General features: G+C 41.7%; 1 protein-coding gene across 3 annotated transcripts in view; it reads right to left on the bottom strand.

Annotated features, from left to right (window-relative positions):
- myo10 (myosin X) overlaps positions 1-18,118 on the bottom strand; it is a 299,501-nt gene that overhangs the window by 58,052 nt on the left and 223,331 nt on the right. For all 3 annotated transcript variants that reach the window (XM_045693795.1, XM_045693796.1, XM_045693797.1), the window contains one exon: positions 3,837-3,961. In XM_045693795.1, the coding sequence (XP_045549751.1) occupies positions 3,837-3,961 (125 nt within the window). The remainder of the gene's footprint in view (positions 1-3,836; positions 3,962-18,118) is intronic.

Raw genomic sequence — 18,118 nt, 5'->3', positions numbered from 1 at the left:
TCTGACGGGGCACTGCCTGCTGTGGGAGATCTGGACCAATCGCCGAGAGCAGCGGGCGTACACTATCTTGCTTCAACAAATTGTGTGAGGGTTAGGAATGAGCGGATTTATCCTTTCCCTGTTCCGGCCGTTGTATTGTTCAGTTCAATGGTAAGAAATGTCTCAGTCCCAGGAGCAAAATCTTTGTGCTGTCCAGGAGCACGAGTACATGACATCAATCAGCTGCTACCAAACATTTTAAACCAGCATCAGGAAATTGAGTCTATCATAGTTAATGTGGGATTCAATGGCATTATGAAGGGCAGCTCAGAACAGCTGAAGTGTCACGTCCTGACCAGTAAAGGGGTTATTTGTTATTGTAGTTTGGTCAGGACGTGGCAGGGGGTATTTGTTTTATGTGGTTCGGCCTGGTTGTGTTTATAGGAGGGTGTTTGATTTATTATTCTGGGGTTTTGGGCACTGTTCTATGTTTATGTATTTCTATGTTTAGTCTAGTCATTTGTATTTCTATGTTTAGTTTATTGGGAGTTGGACTCTCAATTGGAGGCAGGTGTTTTCTAGTTGCCTCTGATTGAGGGTCCTATAAATAGGTATGTGTTTGTATTAGTATTTTGTGGGAGATTGTGCTGGGTATAGCTTTGTTGCCTTACCGGCCTGTTATTCGTCGTTGTGTTTTTTGTATACGTGTTGTTTTTGGTTTTTCCTTCTTTGTCCGTTTAATAAAAAAGATGAGTGTACATTTCACCGCTGCGTCTTGGTCCACTTTACCCTACGACAACCGTGACATGAAGATGGGTTTTAAAAAACGTATTGGGTCACTGCTTGACACCAACAAACACCCCATAATATCTGGCCCTTGCCCTCCTTAAATCATGGCATTGAATGTTTCAGCAGACGTTTAGCCCTCCATAACTGGCTACGAGACTGTTGCAGCTCTGTGGGTGTAACATTTATTGACAATGTTGATACCTTCTGGAAACAAAGCTCGTATTATAAGGAGGATGGGATCCACCCAAATCATTTGTGTTCCTGGATCCTTTCACAGCATTATAAGGCTGCGTTGAGACAATTACTTATCAATGACCCATGCCCAGCTCAGTTAATCCCTACCATTGTCACTAAGTTGTCATAATGCTTCAGCAATAGTACATTATCCCAGGGGCATTGGAGGACACAATGTAAGTAGCCTAATTTATATACCTCTTACTGCCCTGAATGTCTCTGCCGATTCCACAGCTATTGTGTGCAGTAATCATGTGCCTATGAATTAGATGTATACTGTTAGCACTGAGGTGGTGTGCCCTAGTAGGAAGTCCACTGAGTGAAGCTCACCCTGCACTAACATTAATAACATGAGCATTTCTACTTCTGCTAAGCTTCCCAGTAAAGCAATGAAAACAGTCAAACATCCCAGAAAAGTGCTAACATATGTAGCCTAAGAAACAAGGTTAATGAAGTCAATAACTTCCTAGTAACAGATTACATTCATATTCTGACTATCTCTGAAACTAGATAATACCTTTGATGATATAGTGGTAGCAATACATGGTTATAACATCGACAGAAAATACAGAAATACCAATGGGGACGGTGTTGGGGTCTATATTAAGAACCACATTCCTGTAAAGCTTAGAGAGGATCTCATGTTAAATATTGTTCAATTAATATGGCTACAGGTTCATCTGCCTCACCTAAAGCCCATTCTGGTGGAAAGCTGCTATAGATCACCAAGTGCTAACAGTCAGTATCTGGATAAATGTGTGAAATGCTCGATAGTGTATGTGATGTCAACAGAGAGGTATATTTTCTTGGTGATTTCAATATTGACTGGCTTTCATCAAGCTGCTCACTCAAGAAAAAACTTCAACCTGTAACCAGTGCCTGCAACCTGGTTCAGATTATCAGTCAACCTACGAGGGTAGTTACCAACAGCACAGGAATGAAATAGTCAACATGCATTGATTACATCTCTACTAATGCTGCAGACATTTTCTTTAAAGCAGTATTCAAATCCATTGGATGTTGTGGTCACAATATAATAGCCATATCTAGGAAAACTAAAGTTCCAAAGTCTGGGCCTAATATAGTGTATAAGAGGTCATACAATACATTTTGTAGTGATTCTTATGTTGATGATGTAAATAATATTTGCTGGTCTGTGGTGTGTAATGAGGAGCAACCAGACGCTGCACTTCACACATTTATAAAATTGCTTATTCCAGTTACTAATAAGCATGCACTCATTAATTAAGAAAATGACTGTAAAAACGGTTAAATCCCCTTTGATTGATGAGGAACTGAAAAATTGTATGGTTGAGAGGGATGAGGCAAAAGGAATGGTAAATAAGTCTGGCAGCACAACCGATTGGCAAACGTATTGCAAATTGAGAAATCTTGTGACTAAACTGAATAAAAAGAAGAAGAAACCATACTATGAAACAAAGATAAATGATATAAAGAATGATATTAAAAAGCTTTGGAGCACCTTAAATGACATTTTGGGGAAAAAAGCGAACTCAGCTCCATCATTCATTGAATCAGATGGATCATTCATGTCACGACTTCCGCTGAAGTCAGCTCCTCTCCTTGTTCGGGTGGCGTTCGGCGGTCGACGTCACCGGTCTTCTAGCCATCGCCGCTCCACTTTTCATTGTTCCATGTGTTTTGTCTTGTTTCCCCGCACACCTGGTTTACATTTCCTATCAGGCTACATATATATTCCCTCTGTTCCCCCCCAGGTCTTTGTGTGGAATTATTTTGTTACGTGTTTTGTGTGACGCGCCAGGCTGGTTTTTCCCCAGGTACCGTGTTTAACCCGAAGTATGTTTAATTGTTAAACATTTGCATCTTTGTGACTGTTGTCGCGCTTTTCACTTTTGCCATTGGCTGGAGGTTTTTTGATGCAGTTGCGTCCGTCTGTTGTTGCTTCTGCCAAATAAAGTGTACCAAATAAAGCCTGATCACAACTCTCTGCCATCCTGCACCTGACTTCTATACCAGTAGCGCACAACCTGACAATTCATCAAAAAACCGACTGAATTAATGATTTATTATTTGTCAAGATTAGCAAACTTAGGCATGACATGCCAGCAACAAACGCTGACACAACATATCCAAGTATATCTGACCAAATAATGAAAGACAAGAATTGTAATTTTGAATTCCATAAAGTGAGTGTGGAAAAGATGAAAAAAATATTGTTGTCAATCAACAATGACAAGCCACCAGGGTCTGACAACTTGGATGGAAAATTACTGATGATATTGTCACTATTTGCCATATTTTCAATACTAGAAAGTGTGTGCCCTCAGGCCTGGAGGAAAGCAAAAGTCATTCCGCTACCCAGGAATAGTAAAGCCCCCTTTACTGGCTCAAATAGCTGACCAATCAGCCTGTTACCAACCCTTAGTAAACGTTTGGGAAAAAATGTGTTTGACCAGATACAATGCTATTTCACAGTAGACAAATTGACAGCAGACTTTCAATGATAAAGGGACAATAGAGTGCTGAGTACAGGCCATTAGCAACTGGCCGTTAGCAAGTTTGGTAGGCTACTAATGACAATCAGAAGCATCAGAGCACAGTTTTGGAGAACCCTAGTTACCGTGACTCAACAGTCATGTGGAATTTGACTGTGGTCATGACTCCTGACTGTCGGTGTGGCGGTAATATGGTCACCATAACAGCCCTAGTCTCAGAGTAGGAGTGCTGATTTAGGATCAGTTTAGCCTTTTAGATAACTTGAATAAGAATAACATGACAGGGGAGAGCTGATCCTAGATCAGCACTTCTACTATAAAACACTTGAACACATACGGCCCCAGCTCTGTACTCACCTGGTACAGAAGTCTTGGAAAGGTCTCCTGATGGGGAAGCCTGTACGGCGGATCTTTACCGTCTCCAGCATCCCTGAGTATCTGAGCTGGTTCAGCACCACCGTCTGGTCAAACTGCTCAGGCATCTGAGGGCAGGAACGTGGACGGAAATAAGTAATACTGCGGTGGTTGCTTGGGCACAAAATGGCAGCCACATCGCATCACTCAGGCGGGTGCTGTACATACTGTTTTGGTGTGTTCTTTTGACATTAGACATTAGTAGTGCAGCAGATGAGCTGGCACACACAGTGCAGAGTGAAACCTTGAACCCAGTCGCTATTAGTTATGTAAATATAACCTAGTATTGACAAACTGAAATGATTTGGTGCAGTCGTACTTATGTAACTTTTCCTCGATAAGTCGTTCCATCAGATGACGTGATACTTGTACAGTGCTTTTTATAACACCATTGTCACAGGCAATACATCAGATGTCATTAGGCAACTGGAAAACCAGTTTTCATATTTGTGTGTTAAGAAAATACATACGTTTAGTTTGAGACCACTAGAGACTCAGCCCTGACTTCTTAACAAATGTCATAAATTGAACAAGTTGAGATGACATAACTGATGATGTCTACAACCCTCACACAGCCCCTATTGTAAATCCTCCATTCATACTCTCATACGATGCATATCTTTCATTCATGAATCTAAGCCCTTAAACACAAAACACGCACGTGCACACAGGCATATCTGTCATTTACAAATCAAAGCCCTTTAACTTGCTTGACCATTTAGAGACGTCTCCACCAGCAACAGATACGAAAGCATTGGGGGAAGGAAGGGGAGTATGTGAGCGAAAGCCTAGTGGAAGTCATTATGTGGTACCCCTCACCCTTAACCTCAGTGGGCGTAGGGGTTTTCAATAAGAGGGCGCTTTCATACCCCATGTATTGCCCCTTTTATTTCAATTTCATTGAAAGGGCAGAGATCTAGATAGACCCATTCTGGCAAAGAGAAGAAGTGATCAGATTCACCAATGGACACAGATTACTGGCTGAATGACGCCCTGTAAGAGCAATAGCCTAAGGGGACACCTTATTAGCATAATTGTATTTGCATAATGAGACGGACTAGCCGTCGTTGTGTCACAAAGCCCCGTGTCATAGGAAGCTGCCGTCTGACTCTTTCTTTCTTTTTCTGACTGACTGTCGTTGCCTGGTTTTGACCAACCCAATTGTCTGTATGTCAGATGTGCTACCTCTCTTGGTATATCGCTCTGTCTCTCTTCCATCTGTTTTTAATTCTCAGATTTTAAAAAGCAGTTTGTCGGTCAGACAGCTGCCCTCTCTGTCTCTCTTTTGCGCTCCCGCTCTCTCTTTCTCTGTCACTTTCTGACATTTGAAACATTGCTTGTTTGTCAGAGAGCTGCCTCTGTTGTAGGTCATATGTCTCTTTCCCTCTCTCTATGTTGCAAATTTTACTCTAATAAAGTACTCTTTATTTTTCCTCAGTCTGATTTTAAACCCCACAGCTGTCATTTCAGGAAGCCACAGTGGGCTACTCTCTCTGACATTCAGTTTCTATATCTAAACAGATAGTGAGTATGGGCTCAGGGAGAGCAAGAGCTACACCATGTATATGAAACAACTACTGTAGACCTACGGCATACTCAGAACTAACCCGGTAAAAGGTGCATTCTGTCTCTTTTGTTTTATTCATTCCCTCATTCCCTCACATTTTGCCAAAAGGCAAAAAAGGAATAAAATAAATTCTTATAGACCAGAAGACCCACAACCTCTTTACCAAAAAGTGCAGGGTCAGCCCTTTTGCCCGTCAATTAAAGTTACATATTGCACCTTTAAAAATCTAGTATGTGAATGTAAATCTAGATCCAGAATCTTTCATTCAAAGTTCCCAAACGTTAATCAGTCAATCAATCAATCAATAGGCATGATCACAAACAAGCACAACAGCATCAGCCACGGCCTCTCTCTGAAGGGAACGCATAGTCTGAGAAAGCAAAACCTTATCTCTTCACACCAAATGTCTAACTAAAGACCAAGCTGGTCATTCAGTTGGACAAAAGAGGGTGTGTTCAGGTGGTCATGGGGGTTGGGAACTCTGAGGAAAAAGTCAAATATGGACAAGAGAGAGGAGAATGTCCCCCCTTACAAATCATCATATGTATAGCAACAAAAAGCTGAATTATTAGTATAAATACAGTATTATATCAATGATTGTAAATAGAATCAATAAGAGAATCCATCATCTCAGTTGATGAGAATATCAATAGGTATTTTCTCTCTGTAAATAACCAAAGAATCATATCACATCAGCTGATTATCACGTGTCAAACATTGGTAAAATCTAGGTTTGCAAAAAGCATCACACATATAAATTGTGCATTGTTTAAACTAACAGTGTCCCAAAGAGCAGTGCATTTCAAAGGTTCAGAGACGAATAATAGAGTGAGCTGTGGTGACACATCTGTTTGTTTTTAACCGAAATGTCACATTTTTATCAATCTCCTTATCAATTAATTTTGGTCATGCCGTGAGCAAAATCAATGAACTGCAACAGCACAACAAATACACATCTAATAATGACACATAATTGGGAATATCGGAAGAGTTGTCCCTTTCGCCAGCCAATGAAATGGTGTGTCCTCACCAAAAATGCTAGCCCTAGATAATGAATGTGATGGCACAACAATCAATAACTATAGCTAGCAAATGCAACAAGAAACCACTTCGCCATGCCAACACTGAACCGTGCACCTTTCCATTCTTCCATTTCCACTCCACCACGAAAGCCAATCTTTCAGGTAAAACATACTCCAGTACCACAAACGAAGCCTAATGCACACTAGCCGAGCGATAACACTTTCCATTTAAACTACATTGCCTCTTACCATGCAATGCAGCGTAGTCTCTCATTCCATCTCTAACAATAAGCCAAGAGTTCCGTATCAAGGCAGAGAGATAGGCAGATGACAGAAGTTCCTAAAAGCTGGGTCTCTCTCTCCAACACACACACAAGAATAAACACAAGCAGAGAATGAACAAAGCCTTTTGCCAGCTCCGCTTCTCTTTATGTGTGGGGGCGGTTACCATGGAGATGCGTCCCATGCTGAGGCTAATTTGTATGGGCCACTTGTAGGGACTGTTGGGGAGGGTGGGGAGAAGTGTGTGTGTATCAGTGTGTGTATGTGTGAGTGAACATTTTTGTGCCTGTGTGTGTGTGTGTGTGTGTGTGTTCTATGTAAGTGCATATGTGTGTGTGCGTGTCTTTGCCTGTGTGTTTGTGTGCGCGCACAGGGGGGAAAGGGAATATTGGACAAAAGCAGTGCACTCCGGAAACAAGAGGAGCGGGCATCCGGGAACAAAAGCTGTTTATTTTCAAACATGGTTTACTCAAGTAGGGCTATGTTCCAATATCCACACTAGCATACCCACGTAGAATGAATCAATGTAATGGCAGGCATTGAAGCCATGGAACATTTTATTTTGCAACGTGACCCAAATGAGTTACCCTCCAGTGCATGCATTGTAATATTGGCTGAAATAGTACTCACACATTACTATTTCATGTTTCAAAACGATTTCTTTATCCAGATTAAGGGTACTGCTATGGAATCCCCTATGGCTCCTAACTATGCTAATTTGTATGTGGCTTACATGGAGAAACAGTCAATTCACTAAGATCTACATGGATATTATGGCGGAGGCGGGCAATGTTTGTTCCCTTGGACTGCAGGTGTTAAGCAGTGAAAACTCTTTTGAATCTGCTGGGGACTCACACTATTAAGTGTACAATCTGCGACATGTTTGCAGACGTCACGGGGAAAGGTCAGATGGATACCTTCATGTGTGAAAAATGTATTGAACTCGATGCAGCTAAAGAAAGGATTATTGAACTGAATAAGGCTTGAACTGAATAAGGATTCTTAGAGTCTATCGCCATCTTTAAATGCTTCCTATCAAAACATCCAAGAGGATTATAATGGGACCTTCCTGGGATATGATCAGTTTCCGCCATTGTACCCCTCTACTAGCCATTGTTCAACTCCAGGTGAGTGTGAATTGATGTGTGTCGGAACCAGAAAGGAGAAGAAGAATCGTTCACGGAGCGCCTGCCTTGTTACCCCGTGTACGGACTTAAGACTCAAATCGCTTTGAGCCCCTGTCCAGTCTGTCTTCTACCGGGGACGTAGATGTTCCTTCCATGGCTGTGAAAGCTACTGTCCTAGTGAATCAACTGCCTGGACCCCTGTGGCCCCCCTCCCCTGGGCCGTGCTCTCTGTCTCAGAGCTCTGTCCCTCTGGCTGTTGCAGGCCTACACACAGCCGGCGGTTCAGCGGCCTTCCTCTCAGGTAAGTTATGTGGCTCTGGCTTCGCAATCTGCTACGAGGCCGGAACATTCCAGCGATTGTGATAGTTCGATGGTGCACATATATCTGTACCTGGGGCAAGGACTGTGTTTTCCTGGGGCAAAAGTTCAGGATATCACCAGGTTGCTTCCTGAGGCTGTGTGTCAGTCACCGGGGGCTGACACTGTTATAGTTAATGTGGGGTTGAAAGACATTAAGTTGGCTAGATCAGAGCAGCTTAAAAACATATTTTATAGGCCTTGTTAACAAGCTGAAAGACTTAAAGTGTCCGTTCATCTCTGGCCCTCTTCCTCTGCTTGGTCATAGAAGTGGCAGATTCAGTAGACTGCTAGTACTCCTTGACTGGCTGAAAGTCTACTGTCTATACGCAGGCATTACTTTTAGAGACTATTTTCATACCATTTGGAAACAGAAGATACATTTCAGGGATGATGGAATTCACCCAAATCACCTTGGCGCGTGAACACTATCTAATCAGTACAAGGCAGCTCTAAGAAATGGGGTCTTATGGTCTTTTACTAGTCCTGCTATGGCTAGAAAGGAGGGTACCGCCATTAGCACTTTTACTAATTTGCATCGTAAAATGAAGCCACTGCTGTCTCAGGTAACCCCTACTATTATTACGTCTCAACGCCCCCAGCAAACAGTGATAGATAAGCAACATGTAGGGCGGATTGAGGTCAATTTCAACAATTTCATTTTCATTGCTATGCATCCTTTTGTTATGAATAATAGGTTGGCAGGTAATGATCTGGCTTTTATTGACACTGCAGGTGATTTCAAAGCCAAAAATGGTTTGAAATTCATACACCTAAAGGTGGTGGTGTTGCTATCTATACAAAAAGTCACCTTTCTGTGTCTATTTTAAAGGCTACTTCTAGTCCTAAACTATTTTAATTTCTAGTTTAAATCTTCAATTAGGTTCTAATTCTAAAGTAACTCATCTGGGAGTCTACCGCCCTCCCTCCAATAAGAAATGGTTGTTAACTAGTCTCACTGACTTAATAGCTTATTTTCTACTTCTAAAATGTTTGTCAAAGGTGACTTTAACCTGAAACCAACCTGAAACCAAGACACAGACTGTTTAAAGGATTTTTGTAATAACCTAAATCTCACTCAGTTGATTACCAAGCCCACACGTCCAAATCTGAGGGATCCTACAAAATAAACATGAATTGACCTTATGTTTACAACACTCCTGAGAAATGTGTGGCTAATGGTGTTTTCTCTTAGGAAATTAGTGGTCACTGTCCTATTGTTCGTATTATAGATGTTAGGACTGATAAGGCAATAAAACTACTGACCACTCAACTACTGACCATGTCACAACTACCGACCACAACTACGGACCACAACCAACACATTTCTGACCACAACCACAAAACTACTGACCACAAGCATACAACTTTTGAACACATAACTACTGACCACACAACTACTGACCAAAACTACTAACCACAAACAAACAATTCTGACCAAAACCAAAAAACTTCTGACCCTAAGCACACAACTTCTGCTCACAACTGCTCAACTACTGACCAACCACACAACTTCTGCTCACAACTGCTCAACTACTGACCAACCACACAACTTATGACAACACAACTACTGACCACAACTGCTCAACTAATGACCACAACCACACAACTACTGACCACAACCACAACCACATAACTACTGACTCCAACTACTGACCACAACCACGTAACTACTGACTCCAACTACTGACCACAACCACACAACTACTGACCACAACCACACAACTACTGACTTCAACTAATGACCACAACCACACAACTACTGACCACAACCACATAACTACTGACTCCAACTACTGACCACAACCACACAACTACTGACCACAACCACATAACTACTGACTCCAACTACTGACCACAACCACACAACTACTGACTCCAACTACTGACCACAACCACATAACTACTGACTCCAACTACTGACCACAACCACACAACTACTGACTCCAACTACTGACCACAACCACACAGCTACTGACTCCAACTACTGACCACAACCACATAACTACTGACTCCAACTACTGACCACAACCACACAACTACTGACTCCAACTAATGACCACAACCACACAACTAATGACCACAACCACACAACTAATGACCACAACCACACAATTTCTGACCAAATCCACAAAACTTCTCACCATAACCACACAACTTCTGACCACATAACTACTGAACACACAACTACTGACCACAACTACTGACCACAACCAAGCAATTTCTGACCATAACCACAAAACTTCAGACCACAACCACACAACTTCTGATAACAACAACACAACTACTGACCGAATTCTGGGACCTCAACCAAACAACTAATGACCACAACCACATAACTAATGACAACAACCACAAAACGTCTGACCACTCAACCACTGACAACAACTACTGACCAAAACCGCACAACTACTGACCACAAAACAACTGACAAAAACAACCGACCACAACTACAGACTACAACTACAGACCACAACCACACAACTACTGACCACAATTACTGGCCACAACCACACAACTACTGACCACAACCACATAACTAATGACAACAACCACACAATGTCTGACCACTCAATCACTGACCACAATTACTGGCCACAATCACACAACTACTGACTAGAGGTCGACCGATTAATCGGAATGGCCGATTAATTAGGGCCGATTTCAAGTTTTCATAACAATCGGAAATCGGTATTTTTGGACACCGATTTGGCCGAGAAAAAAAAAATGGTTACACCTTTATTTAACTAGGCAAGTCAGTTAAGAACACATTCTTATTTTCAATGACGGCCTAGGAACGGTGGGTTAACTGCCTTGTTCAGGGGCAGAATGACAGATATTTACCTTGTCAGTTTGGGGATTTGTTTTTGCAACCTTCCGGTTACTAGTCCAATGCTCTAACCACCTGCCTTACTTTGAACTCCACGAGAACATCCAATAGTCAAAGGTATATGAAATACAAATGGTATAGAGAGAAATAGTCCTATAACAACCTCAACCTAAAACTTCTTACCTGGGAATATTGAATCAAATCAAAATCAAATCAAATGTATTTATATAGCCCTTCTCACATCAGCTGATATCTCAAAGTGCTGTACAGAAACCCAGCCTAAAACCCCAATCAAAGTTGCCCATCCCTGACCTAGGCAATACGAGCAGCAGCTACTGTAGTTCTGAAAGCATTCTCTTGGTGGGAAAGGGAAGATACCTAGTCAGTTGTACAACTGAATACATTCAACTGAAATGTGTCTTCCGCGAGGACAGTTAGGCTTGGGAAGTATACCGCATAATGGAGTATTTGGAAAAAGTCAAAAGGATGGTTTTTCAATACTATCAAAACTATTTATTTGAAGTTTTCAATAAATGTGAATATTTGTAGCTACTTAAGTTAATACATGCAGTCAACTTGTGCAACTTCATTTCACCCGTCACATTATTTTACATCATGAAGCTTTCTATTGTTCCCCAGACCAGTTGAGCCAGTCACGCGTTTGTTTGTAAATAGCACAGCGGGAGAAAGCGGGAGCTAGTCAGTCCATAGCGTTCTCTATCGGTGAGTCTCTGCTGTGCAGCACACCAGGTGAAGTTACACTTGGATGTAAAAAGCTATGGATAAGTTCTGTACAGCGGCCATTTTTTCCGGTCCTTCATAGTGTTTTTTCCCCTCTGTTCTTCTGTGTACATATGCTGCTTTTCCTTCAGAAAAGCATGCACCACAACTTTGTTCATTTGCACAATTTGCCTCGTTCACTTTTGCTTGTAAATGTCCACACTCAGCGAAAGTGATTCGGTAGCTACACTAGCTGTGCTTGTAAAACTTTATGAGCTGGATTTGCTCATCTTGCAATTCTTTTAAGTTCGTTTTCGCTCATTAGCATTTAGCTAACAGCTTCTATGCGAGTTCGCTATTAGTTGGTGCTAATTTTGTTAGCATTCTGGTAATAGAGGTCCAAATGGGCTTTTCTTGCGTTTTTAGCGCCCCCTGTGTGCTATGCCGGTAATACCCTAAATCCCGGTATGAGAGAAGGACGGTATGACGATTTGAAAATCTGGATACCGCCCAAGCCTAGGTACAGTCGACTTGGCAAGAGATGCTTCTAGGGCCCACCTCACTTACCTTGTTAGAAGACAAGAGAGTTCAGGGCATCAGGTTTGGTCCATATTGCCTACCATTCCTCTACTGGTGTGTGAATGTCAATGCGCAATCACAGTGATTATACTGTTCTGTTAGCTATGTGAGTAGAATTAACTGTCTTACATACTGCAGTTCTGTACACGCCAGCATTTGGCATCGGCTGGGAACATGAAGACTCATGTTAAAAGGAACCACCACCTTTCATAAGTTCTCATGTTCTGAGCAAGGAATTTAAATGTTACCTTTTTTACATGGCACATATTGCACTTTTACTTTCTTCTCCAACACTTTGTTTTTGCATTATTTATTTGAGGCTAAATTGATTTGATTGATGTATTATATTAAGTTAAAATAAGTGTTCATTCAGTATTGTTGTAATTGTCATTAACACAAATTCATAAAAAAAAGTATTAAAAATAAAAGAATAAAAAAATAGGCAGATTAATCGGTATAGGCTTTTTCCCCGGGTCCTCCAATAATCGGTATCGGCGTTGAAAAATCATAATCGGTCGACCTCTACTACTGACCACATCTAGGGACCAAAACCACACAACTACTGTCCACAATCACACAACTTCTGACCACAACTAAACAACTACTGACCACAATTACTGACCACAACCACATAACTACTGATCACACAACCACTGAACACACAACTTCTGACCACAACCACACAACTACTGACCACAATTACTGACCACAACCACATAACTACTGAACACACAACTTCTGACCAAAACCACACAACTAATGACCACAAAAACTGACCATAACCACATCACGACTGACCACAATGAATGACCACAATCACTGAACTACTGACCACAACCACACAACTACTGACCACAAAACGACTGAGCACAGCTACTGACCACAAAACGACTGACCACAGCTACTGACCACAACAACTAGAGACCACAACTCCTGACCAAATCCACACAACTAGTGACCCCACAACTACTGACCACAATTACTGACCACAATCATATCTACTGACCACAACCACACAACTACTGAGCACAACTATAAGACTACTGACAACAACTGCTGGCCACACAACTACTGAACTAAACAATGACCACGAACACATACAGTGCCTTGCGAAAGTATTCGGCCCCCTTGAACTTTTCGACCTTTTGTCACATTTCAGGCTTCAAACATAAAGATATAAAACTGTATTTTTTTGGGAAGAATCAACAAGAAATGGGACACAATTATGAAGTGGAACGAAATTTATTGGATATTTTAAACTTTTTTAACAAATAAAAAACTGAAAAATTGGCCATGCAAAATTATTCAGCCCCTTTACTTTCAGTGCAGCAAACTCTCTCCAGAAGTTCAGTGAGGATCTCTGAATGATCCAATGTTGACCTAAATGACTAATGATGATAAATAGAATCCACCTGTGTGTAATCAAGTCTCCGTATAAATGCACCTGCTCTGTGATAGTCTCAGAGGTCTGTTTAAAGCGCAGAGAGCATCATGAAGAACAAGGAACACACCAGGCAGGTCCGAGATACTGTTGTGGAGAAGTTTAAAGCCGGATTTGGATACAAAAAGATTTCCCAAGCTTTAAACATCCCAAGGAGCACTGTGCAAGCGATAATATTGAAATGGAAGGAGTATCAGACCACTGCAAATCTACGAAGACGCGGCCGTCCCTCTAAACTTTCAGCTCATACAAGGAGAAGACTGATCAGAGATGCAGCCAAGAGGCCCGTGATCACTCTGGATGAACTGCAGGGATCTACAGCTGAGGTGGGAGACTCTGTCCATAGGACAACAATCAGTCGTATACTGCACAAATCTGGCCTTTATGGAAGAGTGGCAAGAAGAAAGCCATTTCTTAAAGATATCCATAAAAAGTGTTGTTTAAAGTTTGCCACTAGCCACCTGGGAGACACACCAAACATGTGGAAGAAGGTGCTCTGGTCAGATGAAACCAAAATCGAACTTTTTGGCAACAATGCAAAACGTTATGTTTGGCGTAAAAGCAACACAGCTCATCACCCTGAACACACCATCCCCACTGTCAAACGTGGTGGCAGCATCATGGTTTAGGCCTGCTTTTCTTCAGCAGGGGCAGGGAAGATGGTTAAAATTGATGGGAAGATGGATGGAGCCAAATACAGGACCATTCTGGAAGAAAACCTGATGGAGTCTGCAAAAGACCTGAGACTGGGACGGAGATTTGTCTTCCAACAAGACAATGATCCAAAACATAAAGCAAAATCTACAATGGAATGGTTCACAAATAAACATATCCAGGTGTTAGAATGGCCAAGTCAAAGTCCAGACCTGAATCCAATCGAGAATCTGTGGAAAGAACTGAAAACTGCTGTTCACAAACGCTCTCCATCCAACCTCACTGAGCTCGAGCTGTTTTGCAAGGAGGAATGGGCAAAAATTTCAGTCTCTCAATGTGCAAAACTGATAGAGACATACCCCAAGCGACTTACAGCTGTAATCGCAGCAAAAGGTGGCGCTACAAAGTATTAACTTAAGGGGGCTGAATAATTTTGCACGCCCAATTTTTCAGTTTTTTATTTGTTAAAAAAGTTTGAAATATCCAATAAATTTCGTTCCACTTCATGATTGTGTCCCACTTGTTGTTGATTCTTCACAAAAAATTACAGTTTTATATCTTTATGTTTGAAGCCTGAAATGTGGCAAAAGGTCGAAAAGTTCAAGGGGGCCGAATACTTTCGCAAGGCACTGTAACTACTGACCACAGCTACTGACAACAACCACAATCACATAACTTATGACCACATAACAACAGAACACAACCACACAACTACAGAACACATCCACACAACTACAGAACACAACCACACAACGAATGACTACAACCACACAACTACTGGCTTCTAATACAACTACTGACCACACCTACTGACCACACCTACTGACCACAACTACTAAACCACAATTACTGACCACAATCATATCTACTGATCACAACCACACAACTACTGACCACAATCATATCTACTGATCACAACCACACAACTACTGACCACAATCATATCTACTGATCACAACCACACAACTGCTGGCTTCTACTACTGACCACAACTACTAAACCACAACTACTGACCACAACTACTGACCAAAACCACACAACTGCTGGGTTCTACTACTGACCACAACTACTAAACCACAACTACTGACCACAATCATATATCTACTGACCACAACCACACAATTACTGACCACATCTACTGACTACAACCACTCAACTACTGAACACAACCACACAACGAATGACCACAACCACACAGCTACAACTACTGACCACAATCATATCTACTGACCACAACCACACAATTACTGACCACAACCACAAAACGTATGATCACAACTGCTGACCATAACCACACAATGGCTGACCACAATTAATGATGACAACCACTAAACTACTGACCACAACCACTAAACTACTGACCACAACAACACAACTACTAACCACAACAACACAACTACTGACCACAACAACACAACTACTGACCACAACAACACAACTACTGACCACAACAAGACAACTACTGACCACAACAACTGACCACAACCACACAACTACTGACCACAACCACACAACTACTGACCACAACAACACAACTACTGACCACAACCACACAACTACTGACCACAACCACACAACTACTGACCACAACCACACAACTACTGACCACAACCACACAACTACCGACCACAACCACACAACTACCGACCACAACCACACCACTACTGACCACAACCAAACAATTACTGACCACACAACAACTAAACACAACTACTAACTACAACTACAGACCACAACTGCTGATGAAAAATACTGGCCACAACTTCTGATGAAAAGTACTGACCACAACATCTAAACATCTGACCAAACCACTGACCACACAACTACTGAGCCACACAACTACATTAGTGACCACACAACTACTGAGCAAAATACTAAGCACAACCTGCTGACCACAATTACTGACCACAACTGACCACAACTACTAACCACAGCTACTGACCACAACCAAACATTTACTATCCACACAAAAACTCACCACAATTACGGACCACAACTCCAGACCACAACTACTGATGAAAAGTACTGATCACAGCTACGGACACACCAGTTAAACTACTGACCACAACCCCTGACCACAAAACTACTGAACCACAAAACGACTGACTAACCACACAAGTACTGACCACAACGACTGACCACAACATCTAAACATCTGACCAAAACCCCTGACCACACAACTATTGAACCACACAACTACTGATCACAACCACAAAATTGCTGACAACACAACAACTGAGCACAACTACTGACCACACAACTACTGAACTACACAATGACCACAACCACACAACTACTGGCCACAACCACAAAACTACTGACCACAATTACTGACCAAGACTACTAACCACAACCACCCAACTACTGACCACAACTAATGAACCACACAACTACTGAACCACACAACTACTTACCACAGCCACCAAAATACTGACCACAACTACTGAACACAACTACTAAGCAAAACTACTGACCACAACTAATGAACCACACATACTACTGACTACAACCACACAACTACTGACTGAACAACACAACTAATGTCCAAAACAACACAACTGCTGACCACAACTACTGACCATATCTACTGACCACAATCACACAGCTACTGACCACAACCACACAACTACTGACCACAAGTACTGTAGGGCCCAAAGAACCTGCAATTAAACTACACAACTACTGACCACAACTACTGCTCTGGTCTGCACTAGTTCTGGTCCAGCTCTGGTTCTCGGTGTAGCTAGCTGGACGGCACTAGTAATTATAACTACTTCAGTGAACTGTTCAAGCTAGAAACCCCAAACCAACTTTCACATGTTCAGGCTATCCTATCCTATCAACCAACCCATCAATCAATAATTTCACCTACCTATTTTTTCAACTATAACCAGTCACCACCATTACTACTGTAAGGGCTGCATAACTGGTGGCAGCGAAGTCAGACGCAGGAGAGCAGAACTGGGTAATAACCGGAGCAGTTTAATATATATATATACATATAACCACCGGCATCCAGAATAATAAAGAATGGGTACAAAACCCGTCGCGCACCAGACAACAATGTGCACAAGCACTTACAACAAACAATTCCACACAAAGACATGGGGGGGACAGAGGGTTAAATACACAACACGTAATGAAGGAATGAAAACCAGGTGTGTGGGAAAACAAGACAAAACAAATTGAAAATGAAAAATGGATCAGCCATGGCCAGATGACCAGTGACGTCGACCGCCGAACACCGCCCGAACAAGGAGAGGAACCGACTTCGATAGAAGTCGTGACAACTACTGCAACCACTACCACAAACTTTCACATGTTCCGGTTATCCTAACTTTTCATCTACCTACTTTTTCAACTACAAACATTCATCACCATTACTAATGCAGACACTACCACTACTATAAACTATTTCAAAACTATACATACTTTAAAACAAGCTAGAAAACACATTTTCTTCAGGAAATGTACTGTCAGCCTACATAGTTAATGTATTAGATAGAGCTACCATCATATTTCTCTCCCCAAATAATAGCCTACAACTTCTAATTATTACATCATCATTCAACAAACATCATACTTCATTCACACAGAACATTTTACAAATGTAAATTGTGCATCTATTTATCTGAAACCCACACCA

This window comes from Salmo salar, chromosome ssa14 (assembly GCF_905237065.1).
Source record: "Salmo salar chromosome ssa14, Ssal_v3.1, whole genome shotgun sequence".
NCBI lineage: Eukaryota > Metazoa > Chordata > Actinopteri > Salmoniformes > Salmonidae > Salmo > Salmo salar.
The sequence above is the reverse complement of the archived record's forward strand: the minus strand, read 5'-3'. Positions and strand labels throughout refer to the sequence as shown.